Genomic DNA, 23153 nt, shown 5'->3' with positions numbered 1-23153 from the left:
CAGCTCTGATGCGCATAGGGGCAGCAGCATCTGCAGCAGGGAGGGAAGATCCCGTTGGGTTCCCTGGGGACAACCCTGAGTGCCCCCCCGCTGTGGACACCACTCCTCAGAGCCAGACGCGGTGCAACCACTGCCCCCGGGGCTATAATGACTCCACAGCCCCCCCGGATTATAATGCCCCCCACTAGGCTGCGGGGTGCAGGGTGCTGCCTGGAGAGGGGCGTGAGGGCACCCAGCACAAGCCCAGACTATGGAGTCACCGGCTGATATTAAATTGTCTTTATTACACAGATACAGAGTTAAGAACAGACATAACCTGAATCATAAAGTTTACATCTTTCACAGGTCAAACATACAGTACACTTAGAGAAAGCGGGGAACAGCAAGGGGGGGGACAGCATGCCGAAGGAAAGTCCTACCACCTCGTCTCTCTGGGCTGGCCCCCAAAACCCACGTGGTGGGGCAGGACAGGCTGCCGCTCTGCCTGCCTGCTCCTGGCTGGGGGGTGCTGGTTTCCAGCCTCCCAGGGACCCCGGTACTCCAGTATCCCTGTCCCCAGGGCTGGCAGGGTGACGTGGGCAGGGCTCAGCCCTGCACCCCAGGACCAGGGAACCGGTGCTGCCCACGCAGCCGTGACCGATAGGGGCCAGTGGCACAACACCTTGTTCCCAGGGCCATGGTGTTTGGTGGCATCGGAGGAGCCCCAGGAGCTGCCACCATGGCTGGGACACTTCAGCACAGTCCCTGGGACCTGGGAACAAGACGGTGTCTTGTCCCTGACCTCAAACCCACGGGAATCCAGAGAGGCACCCTGAGGAGAAGGGGGACCTGGAGGAGGAGGGTGAGGAGAGGCTGTGGGGGGGTTGTGGGGGACTCCGGCAGTGATGGAGCAAAGCCCAGGCAGGTGAGGGACCCCTGCTCCAGGGCGTCCAGCCTTGCCAGGGATGTGGCACTTTGGTTTCAGCTGGGAATTTGGGTTGGGAATGTGAGGAAGGAGTTGGAGAGTCCCTCGCCTGCTGGGGATGGGGCTCCAGTGCCACACTCAGTGCCAGAAAAGAGCCACATCTCTCTTGCCAATTCTTCCAGCCTGGTGCCACACTCAGCACCCAGCACCCAGAGCCCTAGCTCTGCTTGCACTGGGACCTTGGGCAGGCTGTCCCCACACCGCCAACACCATCCCCCAGCCCCAGCTGCGATGGCGGGGAGGAGACCCAAGAAGGGGAGCTGTGGGTGGCCACAGGGACCCAGTCTGGCAGAGGACCATGCCCGGTCACCCTGACACCCTGTGTCCCCAAGCTGCCCCACAGCCTCCAGGGTGTTCCTAACCGCCAGCCAGGCTGTGCCGGCACCACACGGCTCATCCGTCTGCCACCTCCCAGATGCCACAAAGCCACCAAAGGATGTGACGCAGGCATGGCACAGGGCATGTGTCCCCTGGCTCCCCCGCATGTCCCAACACCATTTTGGAGCAAAACCCCGTGGAAGCACCCAGCCACCACAGCTTTCTCCACGGCTGCATCACTCCAGCCCCGCGGCCACACCGCCGCTGCCGTCCTCCCCACATCACTAATTTTTTGGGAAATATTACACTTTAAAGCTGTCGTTCTGGTTTGGACGTCTGCTAGCGCCGTGCCGCCTGTCCCCTCCCTCCCTCGGCTTTTGGTTTCAATGCAAGGTTCTGTAGGGTATTTTTATTATTAAAAAAAAAAAAAAAAGCAAGAAGAAAATAATAATGAAAAAACAAAAAAAGCAAAGCAGAAGGGAGTGGATGCAAGAGCAGTCTCTGTAGAAATGCTCTCGTCCGCGGTTTCCCGGCGAGGCGGAGGTAGAGAGGCAGAGCCCCGGCGTGGAGCAGGGCTGGGGGCACGTGGGGACACGCAGGGACACGCATGGTGGGAAGGGCAGGGACAGGATGGACACCCGGGAGAGCAGGCGGCCCCACAGCAGGTGCATCTGCAATACTCTTATATATTACCTCTTCTCAGGAAACGTAAGAAAAATAGACAATATTACATATGTCACACCATAAATAAAGTGAGCAGTCACTCCAGGGGCACCTGGCAAAGCTCCCAGCCTCAGGATGCACAGAACCCCCCCGGGAGGATGCACCAAGGTCTCAGGGTGCACAGAACCCTTCTCCAGGGATGCACCAAGGTCTCGGGGTGCTCAGAAACATCCCGGGGGATGCACCAAGGTCTCAGTTTGCACAAACCCACCCCTGGGGGAATGCATCAAGATCTTGGGGTGCACAGAAACCTGCAGCAGGGCTTGGTGCTGGTGGCACAGGGCCAGTAATGTCACCTAGGGGTGCCCCATGCCCCAAGCCCTGCTGCAGCGCGGCACGGCACAGCATGGCACAGCCTACGCAGGAGGCAGCCATGAAGGCAGCACCAGCAGCCGGGCCCCTGGGTGACTGGCAACAAAACCGACCCAGCCCCAAGCCCTTCCCTCCTCTTCCTCCCCTACAGAAAACACACAGGATGGTTTTTGCAAATGCGGAAAAAACTACAGCTCCTATCGAGCACACGACTTCTGTTTGCCTCTGGCCAGCCTCGCTCCCCCATGCCACAGCCTCCAGCAGGTTCTCATCATCTTTTATTTGGCAAATGTCTCTTATTATTATCACTATTATTATTATTATTTTTTTGGACCTCTGCAAAACACTATTTACATTCACATTAGCGTACAGCACTCCTGCCCCACATGGGGCTTCCCTCCTCTCGGAGCCGGGGGACTTTCCGTATTGCACTCCCGTCCTCTGCACTTTGTACAATGATGCAAGAAATACAAAATAATCAACATCGTCCTTGGCTGCCTCCTCGGCCAGGAAGGAGGTTGCACTCACTTTCCTTTCCTTTCCTTTTTCCTCTTAAAAAATCCTTGCAAAATAAATCCGACGTGGGGTGTGGGAGCAGCCTGGCAGCGGGGGGCTGGGGGGTCCGGCCACAGGCAGCCCCCGACGGCTTCGGGAAGGGAGAAAACCAAAAATCAGTCTTTTCATCTCTTTTTTTATTCTTTTTCCAGGGCAGCAGCGGGCAGAGGTAGAGATGTGCCGGCTCCAGCTGCGCCCACCCGGGCGGTTCCCAGCCACCATCTCCCCCTCCCACATTGCAGGGGCTTGCTTTTAAAAAAAACACCCTTTTTTTGCTTTATTTTAATAGAAACTCTTTAAAGCCCCAGGGGCACGTCCATCCATCCTTGTGGGGAGGGGAAGGAAGCGACAACAGAACGAAACGAACTTTGGCAGTGGAGAGATGTTTGGATCTTCCTTGGTTTTGGATTTCCTTTGGAGCAGAGGTGAGTCTGGTCTGTTCTTGGCTAGCTAGCAAGGTAGTTACAGGTGAGCGTCCGTCACGCGGCTTGACTTGGCGTCGTCTGGTTTTTGGATTTTTCTTTTTTTTTTTTTTTACTTTTTTTTTTCCTTTTTTACAATTTCTTACTTAAAGCCAAAGAGTCCGACGTTTTCTTTTTTATTTTCTTTATTTTTTTTTTTACAAAAAAAAAAAAAAAAAGAAAAAAAAGGAAGAGAGAGACGAAGAAAAGAAGTTTCTTTCCTCCTGCAATCGAGCCCCTCGGCAGAGCCGATGCGGGCTGGGGCCAGGCTGGCCTCTCCCCACGTCACTGCATGGTGAGGCTGCAGCCAAATCCCTCATCCGGAAAGAAAAATGAGGAAAACAAAAACCCCAAAAAACCCAACCAAAAAACCACCCGAACCACAATCCCCCAACCGATAGAAAACCAACCAAAAAAAAGCCAAAACAAAGACTGAAGAGAGAACAGAGAAGACCGGTATTTGCCTTAACTCCACTTAAAGCCCAGTTTGAGGATCTGTGAGGATTATTTGTGAGAGCTAGAGAGGTCGTTTCGGAGGTCACACGAGTCAGGTAGCTGAGGAAATTGCATCGAGTGCAGTCCATGTCTTTTGGAGAGCGGTGGTAGCAGCGGCGGCAGCGGCGGCGGCAGCAGCAGCAGTCCGAGGGTGGCTCAGCGGGACGTGCTCTCCAGCGGTGCCGGGGTGGCTGGCGTGCCGGCGCGGGAAGCGGCCACCGAGCCCGTCTCGCTGGGGCTGCTGGCGATGGTGGCCACCCCATCGGGCTGCCCCGGCCCTGGCGGCAGCCCCACGCTGGCAGCAGGGGCGCTGGGGGCCGGCAGCCCTTGCAGAGTCTGCCCGCAGACGTGGTGGTGCTTCTCCCAATCCTTGTGCTGGCAGAAGGAGCCGCAGTAGCGGGCAGTGTTGCAGCCACTGCAGGTCTCGCTCGCTTTGCGCCCGCAGTTCCAGCAGCTCTGTGGGGATGTGAAGCCAAACCTCAGCCCCAGCTTGTGCACCCCCTCTCGGACCAGGCACTCTCATGCCCAGATCGTGCACCCCTATCCTGGACCACGCATCCCCATCCCAGATGGTGCTCCCCCACCCTGAACCATGCTCCCCCGTCCTGCAGCATACACCCCTATCCTGGACCATGCACCCCATCATGGACCATGCACTCACGTCCCAGACCATGCACATAATCCTGGACTGTGCATCCCCACCCTGGACCATGCGCTTCCCTCCCAGACTGTGTCCCTCCATCCTGGACCATGCACTCCATCCCTGACTATGCTCCTCCATCCTGGACCATGCACTCCATCCCTGACTATGCTCCTCCATCCTGGACCATGCACTCCATCCCTGACTATGCTTCTCCATCCTGGACCATGCACTTCATCCCTGACTATGCTCCTCCATCCTGGACCATGCACTCCATCCCTGACTATGCTCCTCCATCCTGGACCATACTCCTCCATCCTGGACCATGCACTCCATCCCTGACTATGCTCCTCCATCCTGGACCAGGCACTCCATCCCTGACTATGCTCCTTCATCCTGGACCATGCACTCCATCCCTGACTATGCTCCTCCATCCTGGACCATACTCCTCCATCCTGGACCATGCACATCACTCTGGACTGTGCATCCTCCCCCTCAACCATGCACCCCATCCCTGACTGTCCCTCCATCCTGGACCACACACTCCATCCTTGACTATACTCCATCCTGGACCATGCATCCCCATCCCAGACCATGTACATCTTCCTGGATTGTGCATCCCCATCCTGGACTGCACACTCCATCCCCAGCTTGGTGCAAGAAATCTCTTCTTCCCAACCCGTGGTGTGGCCGCAGCCCCTGCTGGTATCCATGCTTGCATGCACAGATGCTGCAAACTTGATTGCAAAAGGAGCAGGTCCCAAACACCCGTGCTGTCACCAACCCTGCCCCACCCCACCGCCCCCCCCCTCCCCCCCCCCCCCCCGGCTTGATCCCGCCGGCCCCCACCTCGCTTGAGTCCTCCTGCTGATTGATGACAGTCAGGGCATCTTCTGAAGCCTGGCGCTTGGCCTCAGCCAGGGCTCGCTCCATCTTGGCTCGCTCTGTCGTGATCAGCTCGTGGGCTTTCCGCTCGGCGTCTGACACGGCCTTCTGCAGCTCGGACATAGCCTGACGCTTCACCTCGTTCACAGCTTCTTCTGGAAGGAAGGCAGCCGAGCATGGCACAGGGTGTCCCAGCACCCCAGCCCCGGTTGCGTGCATCCCCCGCTGCAGCAGCACCCTGGGAGGGCTGCGAGCATCCTCCCCCTGCTGCAAGCACACCCTGAGCCCCTCCAGTGCCACAGGGACCCCGACGCGGTATGGGGAGGGCAGGGGCAGAGACCCTGCCAGCTCAGACACTGATGGGTGCTGGTGCCTGCCCCGCACTCACCAGCCTTCCTCCAGATCTCCTCTGGCATGTACCCGGAGAGAGGCCGCGGCGCGAACTCCCGGTGAGTGTCTGCGAAGGAGAGGGGGTGATGCCGTTAGGAGATGCGATCCTCTTCAAACCCACCCGCCGGCAGCACTGGACCCCCGGGGGAACAGCACGGGCACCCTGGAGAGGGGCGCAGCCCCCTGAATGCACCCCGCAGCCCCGGGGCTCAATACCTAACTGGGGTGCCTCGGAGGCGGAGGAGCTGTTGTGGGGGCGGGCAGAGGGGGGGCTGCCTTTCTTCATGTCCTCGGCGTCGCTGTAGCGCCGGATCCAGTGGTTGAGCTCCTCGCGGTCGGCCTCCTGGCACCGCCGCAGTACCGTCAGCGACCGGCGTGTCTTCTCCACCATGTCCATGATGCAGTTCAGCAGCTGCGGGGGGGCAACAAGTCAGGGTGGGGGGGTCTCTGCTGCAAGCAGCTGGGGGGCTGCAGTGCCTGGTGCTGTGGCGGGGATTTGGGCTATGCCAGGCTGTGCCAGGGCTGGTGTACCACTTTGGCTGGGGGGAGCAGAGGATGCTTGGGAGAAACGCCCTTGGGGGACACGGTGGGGATGGAGAGCAAAGGCTGGAGGAAGGTTACAACGTACGTTGTTGAGGTGTTTCCACTCCTCTGCCCACTCCCGGTCGGTGAGCCGGTGGTCGATCACCTCCTCCTGCCGCGTCCCGTGCACCGCTGCAAGGCAAGCGCAGGGCAGGGGTCAGCCCCCCGCAGCGCCCCTCTCTCTGCACGGGAGGGGCGCCCCAATCCCCTGCCCACCCCCCCGAACCCTGGCACACCAGGGATGCCACCACTCACCGGCAGGCCGCTGGCGCTCACGGAGCTCCCGGGGGTCGGGGTGACGGTAGGTGTCACGGTAGTGGTGCGCCATGGCCATGTCCTCCAGGCGGTAGTGCTGGGGCAGGGGGGGAGCGGCGGGGGGGTGCCCCAGCCCGTTGGGTGGGTGGCTCAGCCCGTTGCTGGGGCTGTAGCGCTGCGCCGGGCTCATGGTGCACGGCCGCTTGCTGAGGTGCTCAGGGTGCAGAGGGTCTCGGTCCAAACCGTTCTCTTTGGTCCTGGGTGGAGGAGAGGAGGTTGGTCCCCACTGGACACTGGTGCCCGCTGCCCCAATGGGGATGACAGGGATGCATCCCTCAAAAAATACCCTGCGCATCCCCCCAGCTTGCACCTGTCTGGCGTCCTCCTCTTGCCGCTCTCGCCCACCTCCAGAAGCAGCTCGGAGGAGTCGATGGGAGAGGAGGCGTTGGCGTCCAGCAGCAGTTGCTCGTGCTGGGCCAGGTACTGGGCCGGGGTCTGCTTGGCCATGCGGGCACAGTGCAGCAGCTCCCGCTGCAGCAGTGGCAGGTTGGCCTGAGAGGGGAAGGAGAGTCCAGTCTGCAGCCCTGCAGACCCCCCCAGCCCGGCACCCAGTGGCTCAGAGCACCCTGCAAAGCCCAGCACCCGAGCACAGCCCCCCCAGCATTGTCCCCAGCCAACTGTGAGCAGGAGGTGCCTTTGGGCACCCTTCCCTTTGGGGTCCTGCTCATCTTCCCCAGGGGGACATCCTTGGGACCCCACTCATTGCAGCGTGCCGAGGTCAGCTGGGCTGCCAGGGGGGGACACATGTGGCCCCCCATAGGGTTCAGCCATGTGCTGGCACGGGCACAGATTCAACTGAGCCCCCCGTGCATCCTGGCAGAGGCTGCAGAGCATCATACCCCAGCCAGGTCAGCCACCTGTGCCACCCTGTTCCCAGGGCTCTCACCCTGGGGACCTGACCCCCCGGCCCGGGGAGCCCCCAGCCCATCTGCCACCCACAAGGCACAAGGACCGGTTGCAAACTCCCCATGCACCCACCTGCTGCATCTGCCCTGGCACCGCAGCCCTAGGAGCATGCAGAGCAGCAAGAATTAAGCAGCAGAGACCCCTTTCTGCCCGGGCGCTCTGGCTGCCAGCTCTGGGTTTCTCTTTAGGCAGCTGATCCGCAGCCAGACTCCCATCTGTCGGACACGTTAGCGCCGAAGCCGGAGATGCGTGCTGCAGCGAGCAGAGCTGGACCCTCCCCTTCCCCAGCCAGGGACCAACCCCACAAAAACAAGCAAGCCCCCAAGTCTGGGAAGCATGCCGAGCCCGGCTGGTTGCAGTTAGGATAATGAGAAACATCTGGAGCCCACGGTGGGAACAGCTGGGAGCGGGGTGCCAGGGCGGCCGGCTGGGCCGCCGCGCGCTTGGCCGTGGGACAGCCGGGATGGCTCCCAGCCCGCCCCAATCCACAGGGCCACCAGCACCTGGGGATGCACCATCCCGCTGCTCCTGCAGACCCCAAACCCAAGCAGGAGGGCATGGGGGCTCTGCTGTCCCTCCCGGCTCAGCCTGGCCATGTTTTGTCTCTGCCATCCCCTGCCAGGAGCAAACCTCTCTGGCAGCTTTGCAGGCAGATTCCTGTGGCGAGCACGGACCTCTGCTCCAGGAGGCTGGGGATGCAGAGAAAAGGGGCTTTTTTTTGCACTTTTTCATTATTCCTCTCCTAACGAGGGACAGGCGACACTGGGCTTCAACATCTGCCGGCAGTGCTGGTGCTGCCAGGCGTGCCAGCGGCCGGCAAATCCCTCCGGAGCGGGGTGACAGTGCAGAGTCAGAGCGAAATTAAAAGGCAAATAAAAAAAGGGGGATTTTTAATGAATTGCAAATGGTTACCAGCTGGGCTGAACTCTTTGCTTTATTGCAAACAGCCCTGGCCTCATGTGACTCTACACGTGCAAGGAGCTGGGCGTGCCGGGGACACACACGTGTGCTTGGGGAGACGTGGGCAGCCCCACAGGCAGCTGCCAGCCCCGGCCCCAAAGCCGCCCCCTGATCCCCCTTTGCTGGCAACGCTGATGCTAACGCCAACATCCCCGCAGCGCCCGCGCTGGGACACCCACCTTGAGGAAGGGGATGACGAAGGGTCGCAGCGGGAAGTTGGTGGCCTCCTGGAGCTTGGCGTGAAACTCCTCAATGGTGAGCGTGGAGTTCTGCAGGGACAGCCCAGGCTCAGCACTGCCAGCCACAGCCCCCCGCCTGCCCTGCACGCCCAAGGGGATGCTTTACTACTTCTCCCCCGTCTAGGCTCCTCTGCCATGCTTGAGGGAAAACCATGCTCAAGGCTTTGCTGGCGACGCCTGCAGCCAAGACCCAACCCTGCACCGTGCTGTGCAGATCCCAGGAGACACTGGAAAATCGGCTCCCATTTTTCCAGCAGCATCTCCACCCCAAGAGGACAGTGCAGGATCCCCGGATGGTGCATCACTCCCCCAGCCCAATGCCTGCACCTGGCACACGTACCACAAGCCCCAGGACGAGGGTGCGCACCCGCTCCCCGATCTCGGGAGAGATGTCGTTGCCAAACTGCTGCAGCGTGGTGAGGAAGCGCTTGAGCTTGGAGAGCTGGCGGGCTCCACAGGCCGGTGGGAGCTGGTGGGTGGAGAGGGAGGCAGTGGAGGAGGTGGCTGGCCCGTTGCTGAACCCATTGGGGGTGGACGGGGCCCCATTGATGGCAGTTGGTGAGTGGCTGCTCCCGTTCATCACTGCAGGGAGAGAAGGGATGGGAGGTCAGAGCGGGCGGCTGTGCCCTGGCACTGTGGGGACAAGGCTGGGATGTGGGGACCGGAGCATCCTGGTGGGTACTGCAGGGCTGGCATCCCCCAGGAGGCTTCAGGATACTGCTGCATCTCTGGGGCCACACCCTGGACTGGTCCCCGGTGCTGTGAGGGGCTGTAGGGAGGGATGGGATGCAGTGCATGCCCCAGCGCAGCGAGGGCCTGATCCTGCTCCCCAGTGCTCAAGGTAGCCAAGATACGGGACTCCACCCTGCCCCTCTGGGAGCTGCTCAGCACCCCCCAGGGAGAAGCCACGAGCCATTTCCCATGGAGCTCAGCCTGGCCTGCAGCACGCTGGCACCTCAGGCCCCGCTGCCCAGGCGGGGGGGACAGGAGCTGCCTGGAACACCCCATGCCAGGGGACCCAAGGCGGGGACACCTGGTGGTGCCAACGGGTGGCACAGCGGGCCCCTCGCTCCTGCGCCAGCCCTCTGTGCAGAGCATGCGAGTGCAGGGACCTTTCGGCAGCCAGCACGGGCACGGCACGCATCACCCCATCTCCCGACCGCACGCTGCTCCACCACGGCACCCGGGCATGCACCGCGCCTCTCCCCGCGGCGCACCGGGCACCCGGCTCCTGGGATCGCACTAACCTTGCGGTGCCTGTGCCGCCTTGCCTGCCCTGCCTGCCTGGGCAGGCTCCCGCTCGCTCTACGGCTGGGCAGTATCAGCCGCCCGCTAAAGAGGTGCCGAAAATAACCCAGCGGCCACAACTGCTTTTATTCCCGCGACAGGTGTGTTACTAAGTTAGACGCCACACATGTCCCTCAGCCGGGGCCGGGGTTCACATGCCCGTGACCTGCTGGGGCAGGGCGAGGGGCTGGCACGGGGGAGCACACCCTGCCCAAGCTCCCCCCCGGCGGTACCGTGCCCCCCGCCGGACCCTGTGCCTGCTGGGGGGGCTGTGGCTGCGGCTCGGGTCTCTCATGAGAGCGGATGCTTCATTTTACTTACAAAGACAGACCATCGACCATTTCAAGCAACCATGAAAACGGCCGCGAGGCAGAAACGTCGGAGGGCCAGCGTCTCGATCTGCAAGCAAAATAAAACACGCTATGATGAGAGAGCAGAGGGGGCAGCTCTCAGCCGGGGGTCCCTGCAGGAAACACTCCTTGACGGTGGGCACGGTGGGGGCACGTGTGCCACGGGCAAAGTTGCCTGCACCCAGGTGTGCTGGGGATGGAGCCGGGTCCCTGCATCCCACTGCAGCCAGATGGAGAGATCAGGGGCTGCCCGGCTGCCTAACGCGCTCCCCACGTTTTGGGGCCACCCCTGCACAGCCCCGGCACGGGGGGGAGCTTCGCGACACTTCCCCGAGAACAAAACCAACCAAAACACCGTTGTGCTCAGGGCCGAGCCGCAGCAGAGGGGCTGCCTGCGCCCCCAGCCCCGTGTCCTGCACCGAGCTGAACCCAGGATGCCACATCTGCCACAGGGTTCGGATTAGAAAACAGAACCCCTAACGCGCAGCCCTGCACGAGCTGCTTTCTGCTTCGAGAGCACCTGGCCGGGAGGGTGGCAGGGCTGCCGCAGGGAGCGCCGCTGCTGGGGGGGCTGTTTCCGAGGTGTTTTCTTCCCTGCTGGGGTTTCTAAGCAAGACGCAGCTCCGAGCAGAATCCTTGCACGCACATGTGCCTGACTGGGATACGTCTCGGCGGAGCTGGAGCCACCGCTCACAATGGCCGCTGCCACTCCTGCTGGGGAGACCAGCCTTGGCCCCTGCCCCGCGTGCGCCTTGCCTGGCCATGTGCCACGTCGGTGACACCGGCACAGGGACCGATCCCTGGTGCAAGCCCTGCAGGTGTGGAGTGAGCCCATGTGCCACTGGTGCAGCCAGCATGTTGGGGCTCCCCCAGTTCAGTGATGCTACAGAGGCTGAGGACTCGGACCTCGAGTCCCCACCAAGTCCTCTGATGCCATCAGCACCATGGCCTGGGCTGGGGAAGGAGGTCTGTGGCACCGCCCTGCCACACCTGCGTGCCACACGCATGGGCAGCTGGGTCCCCACATGCCCAGGACCTGCAACGGGGCCAGCTCTGACTCGCGGGGACTCCCCCAGCCCACAGCGTCCTCCAGTCGTCTTGCTGCGGGTGAGAGCACCTGGGGCCACGCACTGCTCTGTGCCACTGTTCAGTGACCGTGTGGCAGGAGACCAGGATGTCCCCATCCCCAAGCACCTTGCAGGGCACTGCTGGTGACGGGCAGTGCCATGGTGCTCCCTGCAGCCACATGCATGAGCTGGGGCTTTGGGATGTGCAGCCCAAAGACCTTCTCCAGCGCAAGGCTGGGTAATGGCACCCCACAGCACAGCCAGCACCGAGCACCGTGCCAGGGTCTGAGGACGCTGCTGGTCCCGGGTGCAGCGTGTGACCTGGAGGCGAACGGAGCTGGGCAGCCTCCCTGCCTGGCATCCCTTCCCCATCCCCATCCCTGCCCAGTACTCACTGGTGTTTGCTGTGAAGGAGGGATGGCGTGTGGCTCCCTGGGTGACAGCTGGCGGCGGCGGAGGCATGCTGGGCGGCGTGGACCTGGACTGTGTCTTCACGTCGGCTGGCGAGTCGGGCATGGTGGCGGCCCGCGTCTCCGCGTTATCTGCAGGGAGAGGGCATGGGGCAGTGAGCAGGGTCTGCCGGGCAGCGCCACCTTCCCCTCCCAGCGGTGGTTGGGCTGGGGGCAGAGGGGACCCTTGGGACCCTCGGGCTGGCCTGGATGTCTCCGCTCCCCAGCAGGACGGCAGCAGCCCTCACCCTGGGCAGAGCTCAGGCAGAGGGGACAGTGGCTGGTGTCCTGTATGCCTGCAGGACAGTAGGGATGGTGACCGACCTCACGTGCAGCCGCATAACACTGGGGACGGTGCCCGGGGCCTGGCATGGATGCAGGGTGGTGGGGACAGGGCAGGACATCACTCTGCCCCACACAGGGCACAGCCCAGCCCAGCACACAGACAGCGTAGCGTGTGTGTCCCTGCAAAGCTACCGCTGTCACATACCGGCACCCTCCTGCCAGCAGGTACCTGCCCTTGTCTGGAGAGTCCCTGGCAGCCCACTAACCCCTTGCTGTCCCCAGCAGCTCTGCGCGGGGCTGCCGTAATCCCAGGCAGGGATTATGCACAGGCAGTAAATCGTGGGTTCCTTACGGCTGGTGCTCGGTGGCAGCAGCGATGACAGCACCCACGTGCTGTCCCCCTGCAGCCCCAAGGAGCCCTGCGAGGCGCCAGATCCTGCAAAGGGGGGAGCGCAGGGCTCCCTGCCATCACCGTGCTGGGCTCCCTGCAGGCATTGCTGCCTCCCTCCCAGTGCCCTGCACTGACAACCCCAAAGAGCAGGCAGTGGCAGCATCCCCAGGGGAACCATGCCAGCGCTGTCCCCTGTAGATGGTGGTGGCAGCCCCGGTGCAAGCTTTCGGCCCCACGGCTGCTGTGCTGGCGGTGATGGGTGGCCGCAAGTGCAGGCAGCTGCAGTGATCTGTCAGGGCACCCGGAGCCCATGCCGCTGCTGCCGTCGGCACCAGCCAAAGAAGGAAGCAGCCACCACGGCTGCCCCCCGGCCCCGGGGTCCCCGCTGCGCCCCAGCACGCTTCCCACCAGGCAAGGCTGGTAAACACTAATCTAATATGCATGCTTAATCCGCCACAACTGTTGTGAGATTAATTGAACCCTGCAAGAGCACATTGTCCAGGCTAAATAAAACCGGGGCCTCATCCTGAGCAAGATGTTATCGGGGCTTATGCCATAGCTGATGCCATGCACAGAGGACCAGGAGATGGGAGAGCCAGTGACAAGGGCCAAAATCTTGGGCAGTCACCATCATGGTCCCAACAGCATCCTCCAGACAGCTCCAGCACAGGGGAGCATCCCTCCCTGCCCATAGCACACCGTAATCCTGCAGCCGCCTGGATGTGCACACTCCAGTATCTCTTTCCTTGTTCCCTTCTCCCACTGCAGCCATAGGAGAAACCCCAAGACCAAGCAGCATCCCTCCCCATAAAACAACTGTTTCCTTATAGGCCTGCCAAAATAAATGGTATGTTTTGAAAAACATATATTTTCATTTTCATGGAAATGCCCATCTCTGGGCAAGGCTCCTCCAGACTTCCAGGCTTCTCCTATCAATCAGAGGAGCAGGATCCAGTGCCGACGGCAGACGACCAGCCACGAGCGTGCACAGAGCACGACCCAGACTGGGTGGCTGCATCTGCGCAGCCGCAGCACCTTGATCTGCCAGGTGTCCACATGATCCCTCCTGGGCTCAGCATCCCCCAGGCATCGCCTGCTACCCAGCTCGGCAAAGCACGGCCTGCATTGCCACTGCTTGCCAGCTTCTGCCCGCAGCAGGCAGGGCCAGCACCTCCCCGTGATGCAGGGCTCTGCGTGGGCACCACTGCCACCCCGTCGCCCTTCTTGCCCCCTCTGAACCCAGGTTCGCATTGCCGGGTGCTGGCTGGCATCACATAGAGAGCACGGTGCAGCGAGGCATTGCAACATGCTCTTCACATCTGCAACACTGCAGCCACCCATGTGCAGGCCCTGGCTCTCCACGCAACAGCCACCGGGCATGGGGACAAGCCACAGCAGCTTGGGGACAGCGTGGCAGCTTGCCCAGGTAAGTGCACCTGCACCAGCCTGTGCAGCTCCCAGTGCGGAGGGGCTGCGCCCGTGGGTTGGGCTCTGCTGCTGCTTGCAAGGAGGGAGGAGGCTGCAGCTTGCAAGATGTTCCCCCCTGCCTGCATCCCCGGCATGGTCCCTGCCTGTGTCCCCGTCCCTGTCTGCATCCCTGCCTGCATCCCTGACACCATCCCTCCCTGTATCCCCATCCCTGCCTGCATCCTCACCCCCATCCTTGTCCCCCTCAGTGTCCTGACTCCGTACACATGCCCATGCCAAGGGGAAAACTTGGACACACTCATTCTGGCACCGACACATCTTTTCCACAGCTTCCCATTGAGACGAAAGTTTCCATGAAGCTGAGCAAGCACCCAGGGAAACGGGGCCTGGCTGTGTTTTCTCTTGTCTTTTCCTTCTTTTTTTTTTTCTCCAAGTCATAAATTTTCCCCAATGTCTGCAATGCAAACACCACCATGTGGGCACGGGGATGAGGGACGGCTCAAACCCGATGGGATTTCTCAGTGCCCAAAGCCCGGGACGGCCGCGGGATCCAGCCAGACCGGGGCACCAGCCCAGGTCCTCTGCAGGATGGGACAAGCTCGGTGGCGGGCGAAAGGGGTTTGGGGGGGCAGCCCTCTGGCAGTGCCTCCAAACAATAATTCCCCAACATGACTCAAACTCTGCTGGAATGTTTTTTTTCTTCTGTCTCTCTTTTTTTTTTTTTTCTTTCTTTGGGGTAATTTGTCCCAGCCGCTCGGGGCTGTGTCTGTTTTCCTCCATCTGGTTTCCATTAGGCCTGTGCAGCCCAGATGAATAAGTAATAATATAAAAATAAAAGGATTAGTATTTTCTCCTTGGCTGGCAGGAGTGGGTGTCCCCCACCCTGCCTCCCGGGGCCAGTGGATGCCGGACCTCTCGCACACCCCCGCACGACCCTGAGACCCCCATTTGTCACACCAGAGGGTTTAACCCCCTGCACACTGGTCCGGGCACGGTCCCCACAGGGGTGATGACACACCAGCGGTCCCCACAGGGGTGATGACACACCAGCGTGGATGCTACCGGCTGATCAAGCCTGGCTTGGCCCCGGCTTGCCCATGGCACCCAGCCCTGTGCTGCCCTGGTGGTGCCACTGGGGTTGGGGTTTGTGACCCCGCTGGGCACCGGCAAGCCCTGAATTGCTTGCCCTGGCTTGTGCATTGATGCTAGCTGGTCCCCTGCCTCTCGCCACAGCTGGGGCCGGGGGTCTGCTCGGCTGTGTGCTCCCCAGCGGGCAGTGTTGGGTGCTGGAAAGCACCAATGCATGGCACTGTATGGCTGTGCATGTGGCATGGTGCAACTGTGCACGCTGGCAGGACCAACACGTAGCACCACACAGCTGTGCACACTGGCAGGCACCAACACCCAGCATCACACAGCCGGGCACACCAGTGGGCACCGACGCGCAGCATCACACAGGCAGGCACACCAATGGGCAACAATGCACAGCACTGTGCAGCTGAGCCCTCCAGTAGGCACCACCACATGGCATCCTATAGCTGTGCACACCAGCAGGCACCAGTGCATGGCATCCTATAGCTGTGCACACCAGCAGGCACCAGTGCATGGCATCCTATAGCTGTGCACACCAGCAGGCACCTCTGCATGGCACCCTGCAGCCTGAGGAATGGGGGCCAGCAGCCAGCCCAGCATGCTGCCTGCTGCTTCCCAGGGCCCCGGGGAGCCCGTCCCACTGCTGTAAGCTGTGCCCCAGCCTGGGGTGCCTGTCCAGGGAGTAGCTGGAGGAGGTGATAGAGCTGTGCCAGCCCCAGAGTGAGCCCCATGACAGCCAGCACCCAGGTTGGCTGCTCTCCTCACCACCTCCCCAGGGAGGGTGATGGTGAGGGCAGGGAGCTGCCCTGGCTGTGGCCATTGGAAAGCTCTGGCTTCCTGCAGCCCTCCTCTCCCAGGCCAGACGAAGCTTCCCATGTGAGGAAGGGGTTAAAAGGGAATTAAAAGACCAGCATCCTTCATGCTCTCCAAATGGCCACAAATGAAATCCAGATGCTGGAGGTGACGTCTCTTAAGCCAGGCTGCCTCTGAAACAAAGGCAAGCAAGCATTCCTGCTCCTCAGCTGCTGCTGCCACCGGGCCAAGAACAACTCCCCGATAAGATGGCGAAGGACCGAGCTGTCCCAGCTGGAGCACGTTAGGGAAGCGTGCAGCGCCGGCAGCCAGGCAGCAGCACTGGCCACGTGCACCCTGCACCCATCCTGATCCCCTCACCGGGATGATGGGGTAGGTGACAGCAGGCAGCTTGGAGGTGGCTCATCCCCAGCTGCATGTGGAGGGGGAGAGAGCAAGAGAGCGGCTGTGGGATGCTGAAGGGATGCTGCGCACCCCTGGCACTCCTGGGCACCCATTGCCAGGGTGTTCCATATACATATTTTGGGGAGCCAGGCTAGCAAGGAGCTATCCAAACCCCAGCACTTGTCAGTGCAAATGAAGCCATTTAAAAGGAAATCCAATTAATTAAATCCTCGGCACAAGATGTAAATAAACGCAGCTTTGGCCAGCTCCGGGCCCAGGGAGGTGTTGGCCCGTGTGTCAGCATGGGGAGCTCCACCACAGGGAGCTCTCGCCGCGGGTAAAGGCTGCCGCAAGGATGGTGGGATGCAGATGTGCCCAACGGTGCCAGGGGAGCGCCGGTGGTACCAGGGGAGTGCTGGCAATGCCACGTCATGCTCAGGTGTCTGCCGTGCCCAGCCCTGCAGGAACCCAGGCCCTGCCTGCACTCTGCCTGCAGTCAGGGATCCCAGGGATCCTCGCAAGGATGCTCATGCCTCGAGTGGCACAAGTCTGCTCTGCCCTGCTCCTCCAGCTGGCAGGGTGGTGGCTGCCTGGCCCAGCATGGGTGGCCATGCCGTGCCAACCAGCCCACAAGGTTGGGCATTGCCCCTGCCATTTAGTTTGGCTGCTCAGTTGAGCAGGACCTGCCACCATCCTTGCACCACTGTGACAGCCCTTTGCGCTGGTCGGTGAGCCAGCCTTTGTCCCTGCCATCCTTGCCTTGCCCACGGGACAGGTTCCACACCGCTGGCCTGGGCTGGGATGTTCCCACCCATCCAACACCAGGACCAAAGCAGGCTTCACCATGCTCAGATACATCCTGATTTGCTTTGCTTTCCCCACAGCCCTGACACGTGAGCAGCCCCCGGCCGCGCTGCCTGCACCGGGCCAGCATCCCAGGGATGTCCGGCGCTGCTGGATGCACCATGGGCAAAGCTCCCCGCTCAGCTCCGGGGCAGCGGCTGCCAGCAGGGATCTGGATGCCCAGTCCCCTTTCCAGCTCCCTCAGCGCAGCAGTGACAGCATGGCTCCTTGTGGGACATCACCACCCGGAGCCAGGCTTCCCCGTGCACCCCAAGCCCCACAAACCCCAGTTCTCAAGCCCAAGGACCCAAACCCGCTGCCTCAGCTCCGCACCGGCAGTGCCAGCCAGCTCCCCGCTCACCCCGGCGTGGCCGGGGAGGATGGAGATGGGTTTGATTTTCCTCAAAACAACAACAACAACAACAACAACAAAGCCAAAAAAATAAAAGCGCCCTCTCTGTTTTACAAGCCTTCATTTGCTATTGTTTATGTAAACAGGTAAATTGTTTCGTATCTCAATTAAAAACATCTGCCACATAAATGAATACCAATTAACTCATCCTGTTTTTAATTACTCTGTTAATTACACACAGGCAGCAAAAAGGATGGCAGGGGAATAGGGAAAGCATGCTCACAACCCCCCCTTCCCACCTTGCTCTTGGCAAGGATCCGAAATGTGCCCAGATAATGATGGATTAAGGTGGCTGGTGAAAACTGTGGCTCGTGGCCAGCTCCAGCGTGGCGGCTCCCTGCCAGCCCAGCCGGGTGCTGCCGGGTGCCTCGCAGGGGTATTTCCCGGCACCCTCCCGAGAAGTGCTGCACCACCCCGTTTCGGAAACCCTGGGCCCCGTGGGATGCGCCAGTGCTGCCCGTCTCATCCCCTGTGTCGGCAGCGACCGCTGCACAGCCTGCCTGGCTTTCCCAGCACCAGCCCCCGCGTTTGCTCTCAAAACGTATCCCGGGGGAGAGAAACCTCAGGACACCAAAGCGCACGGGGAGGATGGAGGAGGCTTCATGCGGACAACATCCTCATGGACCAAAAGCATCCTCGAGGCAGCCGTGATGCCCCCAGGAGCTCTCCTGCTGCCGAGGGGCAACGCCTCTATGTAGACACAGCAGCAGCACGGGGTGGATGCCGTCCCCAAACTGGGCCAGCGGCGATTGCCGAGGGACCCCGGGCGCCGTCAGCCCCTCGCCCCCCCAGCTGTGGGAAGCTTTCCAAGCGAGCAGATGGGGCAGGGGAGCGGCGGCAGCGAGGAGGAAAGCAGAAAAGGCTATTTTCTCACGCTACATATTTTACAAGTCGAACATTTTGTGCATTTCAGCCTTGCCTGTAAAAGCATCTCAGGCTCAGCCCTGGGACTCGACATTGGAGCTTGTGAGTCAACAGTGGCTGGCGGCAACGTGGCCAGCCAGCATAGAAAGGGGCTGGGAATTGGGGTCCCCCCATGCAAAGGGTTGGCCTGGGGGGGTCCCCTAACCCACTGGTGCTGGAGGAGTGGCAGGATGGTCAACAACCCCTGCCAAGCCCACCAGCCGGGACACAGCATCTGCTGCAAATGCTGCCTGCAGCATTGCGCCTGGTGCTACCGTCTGACCTGTCCCACCAACAGCTCCCGGGGCAGCAAGGGCAGGTGGGCATGCACACACCTCCCCCCCCCCCGGCTCCCCAGCTGCCTTACACTCCTGGAAATTAAATATACTGACTAAACACCATAAGTAAACTGAGTGCTGTGGCCAGCCCAGCACGCCTGGCGGCACAGGGCTGGGGCTGACCCCACCAGCAGCGCTGGCCAAGCTGCTCCCCACCTGGAAAGCACCCACATCTTGGCTGCAACCCACTTCCTTGGTGCAAGAAGGGCTGTGGGTGCATCATGGTGGTGGCCACACAGGAAGGGCAACTGATCCACCAATGCATTGCCAAAGGAGCACCCCAAAACCAGCCCGATGCCCCAGCTGCGGAGCCGAATGCTGTTTGAAGGCAGGGAGAGGTTCAGGCTAAAACGCCCCAGTTTTTGCAGCCACCCAGCCATGTGCACAGGGACGCTCAGCCCCAAAGGTGGCCTGGATAGCTGGAGTGGGGACAAGTGGCACAAGCAGCCAGGGGACTCGGGGCATTCTGGAGGCAGAGAGAGGATGGGGAAGGGAAAACATCCCGCTCCAGACACCAGCGCTGGTGGGGAGCTCCCTGCGAGGTCCCTGCAGCGTGGGAATGCTGAGGCACTGCTGGCTCCCCAGGGAACCTGGGCCGGATCCTGCTCCACAGCCACCAGGATGGTAACGGCTTCATGGTGGTGCTGGATCCAGCCGTGCATCCCCACAGCCTTTGGGCTGCTGCATTACCAACTCTTTGTCTATTTTTTACCCACGGGCTACATTTCAAGGCGATTTTGCCCATGTGAGGTTGAACCAAATACCACAAGAAAAAATATTAATGAGAATTTTGCAAAATAAACAGGAAATCCCTTGGATGTTTTCTGGAAACATTGGTCAGCATCTTCCGAAGGAAAGCTGCGGGCTTGTCAAGGTGGGGTTGCCCCTGGGGAGCCTGAGCGTGCTGGGAGGGACGGCAGAAAACAAGCTTCAGGAAATCTAAAAATAAATCCTGAACTGGGCAATGGCACTAACGCCAGCGGCACCCGGGCAGGAGGGTTCTCCTCTGTGCTACCAGCCTGGACTCACCCCGTACCGGCCAGCACAAAGCTTGCTAGGATGGGTCCCCACATGGGGAACCCCCCTTGTCCCCAGCCTGGTGGGACAGCTAAACCCAGCTCCTGCCCATGGTCCGGCTTGGAAAGCACTGGCCAGAGCTGCAGCATCCAACTCACGCCCCCTCGACCCCAGCAGCAGCATTTAAGCCCAACTTTGCACCAAGCTCAGCTCCTTCCCAGGGCCCAGGCAGCTCCATTTGCAGGATCAGGCCATGATCTGCCCAAAACCTTGTGCACACTGCAGCTGTGCTGGTCTGGCCTGGGGCAGAAGCAGTGCTGGTGCCGGTGGCAGAGGCTGGTGTGTGTCCCCTGGGGGGGGGCAGCTCCCTGCCCCACTGCCAGCACTGGTGCATGCCTCACTGGCAGCCCTGGTTGGCTCACCAGCAATCCGCTGACTCCCATTAGGAGATGTAATAACAGGCATTTAGGGGGTGCTTCTCCTGCCGGGGGGTCCCGCAGCACCCTGCACCCCTTCCCCAGGCAGCCGCGGGGCAGGGGATGCTGCACGGCCATGGTCAGAGCCGAGCTGCCTCCCGACTGCCCGGGATTTAAGCCGGCTGCCGGCAGCGAGTGGAGCCGAGACCCCATTTCCATGGCAAAGCCGGACGCTGTGCAGCCACGCTGCCCGGATCCTGCCTGGGGTTTTCCACGCGTGCAAACAACCATGCTCAGAAGCAGAAATCCAAGGAAGGGACATGGGGGACATCAGCAGAGATCTGCCAGCCCGTGTCCCCGTGTGGGACCTGCCAGAGCCCCCTCACCGGCATGCTGGCGGCGGGCAGCCCACCCCAGCTGTGCCCACAGGGCTGCCCCTGACCTGGTGGTGCTGAGCGTGCCGCAGCGACGGGCAGAGGCTGGGGGGCTGCTCAAAGCTGGGCTGAGCATCGCAGTATTTTCCATCCTGCACTCTGGAAGTTCCAGATGTAAGATGCAAATCCGGCACCCACATGAGGCCTCAGTGCCACCCTGCCCAAACACAGCACCCACCCCGTGCCAGCACCCAGCACCACAGGGGAGCAGCCTCTCAGCCCCACGCATCTTGGCTTTCCCTCTCTACAAGCCAACATCTGCAGTCACATGTTTTTCAAACAAAACAAACCCGACGTGGCCATCACCAGATAAAACCTTACCTGCCAGCGTGGACACCGACAAGGCCTGCTGGGGGGCAGCAGGCAGGGAAAAACCCCTTTGCATAGCCAAGTTCATCTCCACTTGTGTTCCCAGCCACAGCAAAAGCAACACTCAAAATTCCTCCCTGCGTGGAAATGCTCTGCACGGGGGACCTGCCTTATACGCCGCCGGAAAGCCAAGCACCGAGCACCTGTCCTGGGTGGCAGCTTGGCCCCGCAGGGCTCCTCACCCGAGGACTGCGGGCACCAGGGCTGTCAGCATTCTATCCTCCCCGCCTGCTGCTCCGCGCTTGCTGTGGGGTTTTGGGATGGTTCCCCCGTATCTCCATGCCCCATACCATAGCAGAGCTCACCCCGCTGCGGTGCCGAGCAGACGGATGTTTGCAGAGTGTCTTCAAGTTGCTCGACAAAGGAGCGGAGAATTAATATTCCTTTTAATTAAAGGCAGAAAAATCTCTTTGTTCCTGAACAGAGAGAAAACAACAGAGGGAAGAGCTCAAAAGCTCTAAGCTAGAGATGAGACCATCGCTTAGATTCAAAGACACTGTCAACATGCACGTGACCTCAAATTAAAAAAACAAAATGAAACCCAGCAGCAGCAGCAGCTCCTCTCCAAAAGCGAAGGAAAGTTGCAAAGTTTTTCTTGGCTAATGGGGTGGGGGGTGGGGGGAAATCCAACAAAAGGTGCGTTTAACCAGAGAAATGCTCTGCAGTGTCCGAAGGCACCATCCAGCAGCGAGGGCTGCGCGGCGGAGTGATGGGGAGAGCTGGCCGTGCCCCGGCCCCAGCACCACGGAGGAGCCACGGAGGAGCCACGGAGGAGCGTGGTGCCAGCCACGGTGCCAGCCTCGCTCCATCGCTACGCCGACAGCATCCCCTTACCCAAGGCAGGCCGGAGCGGGCAGCCAGGCGTGCCAGCAAACGCCGCTTAATGCAATTCTGAAGGGAAAGCAAGAGCTGGACAGTGATTAATGGCTGCGAGGATCAGAAGCGGGGCAGCGCTGGAGCGGAGAGCTGGAGGCTCCCCAAGTCAACCTTCCTTCCCAAAACCGCATCCAAAAACCTGTTCCCCGGCACACGCCAGGACACGGTGCGCGTCCCCTGCACGGCCCCTGTGTCTTTGCATGTAAACACAGAATTACGTTGCCGCAGCTGTAACTTCACCGAGCAGCCCTGGGTTTCCTCCCTCAAACTCTCCCGAGTGGATCAGCTCCTCCTCGCCACGAAACGTGGCTACATCTTGGAATCGGTGGCGGCCAGAGCAGGATGTGGAGCCGGCGGGTTGGTGGTCCGAGGAGGAGGAGGAGGGATGCAGGGATGAAAGCGACTTCTCCTGCCGGGCAGAAGTCGGGAGCCACGAGTGGGGAGGGTTTGCTGCGGGGAAGGTGCGGGGGGGAGCGCACACTCGCGTAGGTTCCCCGGGTAGCTGGGCCACCCCAGCTCTCGGTAAGCGGCTGCCGGGTGCGGGGCGGGGAGCGGGGTGCACATCCCGCCGCCCCTGCGTGAGCGGGGTCCCCGGTGGCGGCAACCCCGCTCCGGGCCCGCCTGTGCTGGAGGAGCCGCTCCCGGCGCTGCCCGCCACACGGACAGACGGCGGCTCCGGTGCCCGCTCGCCCTGCCCCGCTCCGCCGCTGCGCGCCCTGGGGGTGGCCGTGCTCGGGGACGGCGCTGCCCCCCCGGGCAGCATCCCGGACTCCTGCGCACCGGCAGCCTCGCCCGGGCACCGGCAGCATCCCCGTCCCCTGCGCACCGAGAGCATCCCCCGGGCACAGGCAGCATCCCCGTCCCCTGCGCACCGAGAGCATCCCCCGGGCACCAGCAGCATCCCCGTGCCCTGCGCACCGAGAGCATCCCCCGGGCACCGGCAGCATCCCCGTGCCCTGCGCACCGAGAGCACCCCCAGCCCTTCTCCGCAGCCCCGCCGGGAACCGGGAGCCTCCCGGTCCCCGCTCCCGCCCGCGGACGGCACTTACCGTCCTGAGGTGTGGCGGAGGCGTGAGGTAAGTCCCAAGGCAGGGGCCGGCGGCGCCGGCAGGAGCGGGCAGAGCCGGCAGCGGCCCCCGGCGGCGGCGGCGGCGGCCCCGGCCCGGTTAAGGCCGGCGCGGGCGGAGCGCGGCCCCGCGGCGGCGGCTGCCCCCGGCACCTGCCCGCCGCCGCTCGCCGCGCCCGGGGCCACCG

At 61.7% G+C, this 23153-nt stretch overlaps 1 protein-coding gene across 2 annotated transcripts; it reads right to left on the bottom strand.

Moving 5' to 3' along the window:
* Positions 1–264: 264 nt before the first annotated feature.
* CBFA2T3 (CBFA2/RUNX1 partner transcriptional co-repressor 3) lies at positions 265–22106 on the bottom strand. 2 transcript variants are annotated; one of them, XM_040615439.1, is made up of 12 exons: positions 20976–22106; positions 11845–11991; positions 10354–10431; positions 9086–9327; positions 8686–8775; positions 6951–7132; positions 6581–6837; positions 6372–6457; positions 5960–6155; positions 5742–5810; positions 5318–5508; positions 265–4284 (listed from the first exon to the last, which is right to left on the bottom strand). In XM_040615439.1, the coding sequence occupies exons 1-12, from the start codon at positions 21049–21051 to the stop codon at positions 3985–3987; spliced, it is 1914 nt and encodes a 637-aa protein (XP_040471373.1). In that variant the 5' UTR covers positions 21052–22106; the 3' UTR covers positions 265–3984. The 2 variants fall into 2 exon arrangements, with proteins under 2 accessions (XP_040471373.1, XP_040471374.1); XM_040615440.1 differs by lacking the exon at positions 10354–10431.
* Positions 22107–23153: the final 1047 nt, after the last annotated feature.

This window comes from Falco naumanni, chromosome 15 (assembly GCF_017639655.2).
Source record: "Falco naumanni isolate bFalNau1 chromosome 15, bFalNau1.pat, whole genome shotgun sequence".
NCBI classification, from domain to species: Eukaryota; Metazoa; Chordata; class Aves; order Falconiformes; family Falconidae; genus Falco; species Falco naumanni.
The sequence above is the reverse complement of the archived record's forward strand: the minus strand, read 5'-3'. Positions and strand labels throughout refer to the sequence as shown.

Coding starts and splice junctions, on each gene's coding strand:
- CBFA2T3 (XM_040615439.1), bottom strand. CDS start 21,051: ATGAACTTGGCTATGCAAAGGGGTTTTTCCCTGCCTGCTGCCCCCCAG. Junction 6,838..6,950: donor AAGAGGAGGACGCCAGACAG/GTGCAAGCTGGG, acceptor TCCTCCACCCAG/GACCAAAGAGAACGGTTTGG. Junction 5,509..5,741: donor GGAGATCTGGAGGAAGGCTG/GTGAGTGCGGGG, acceptor CCTTCCTTCCAG/AAGAAGCTGTGAACGAGGTG.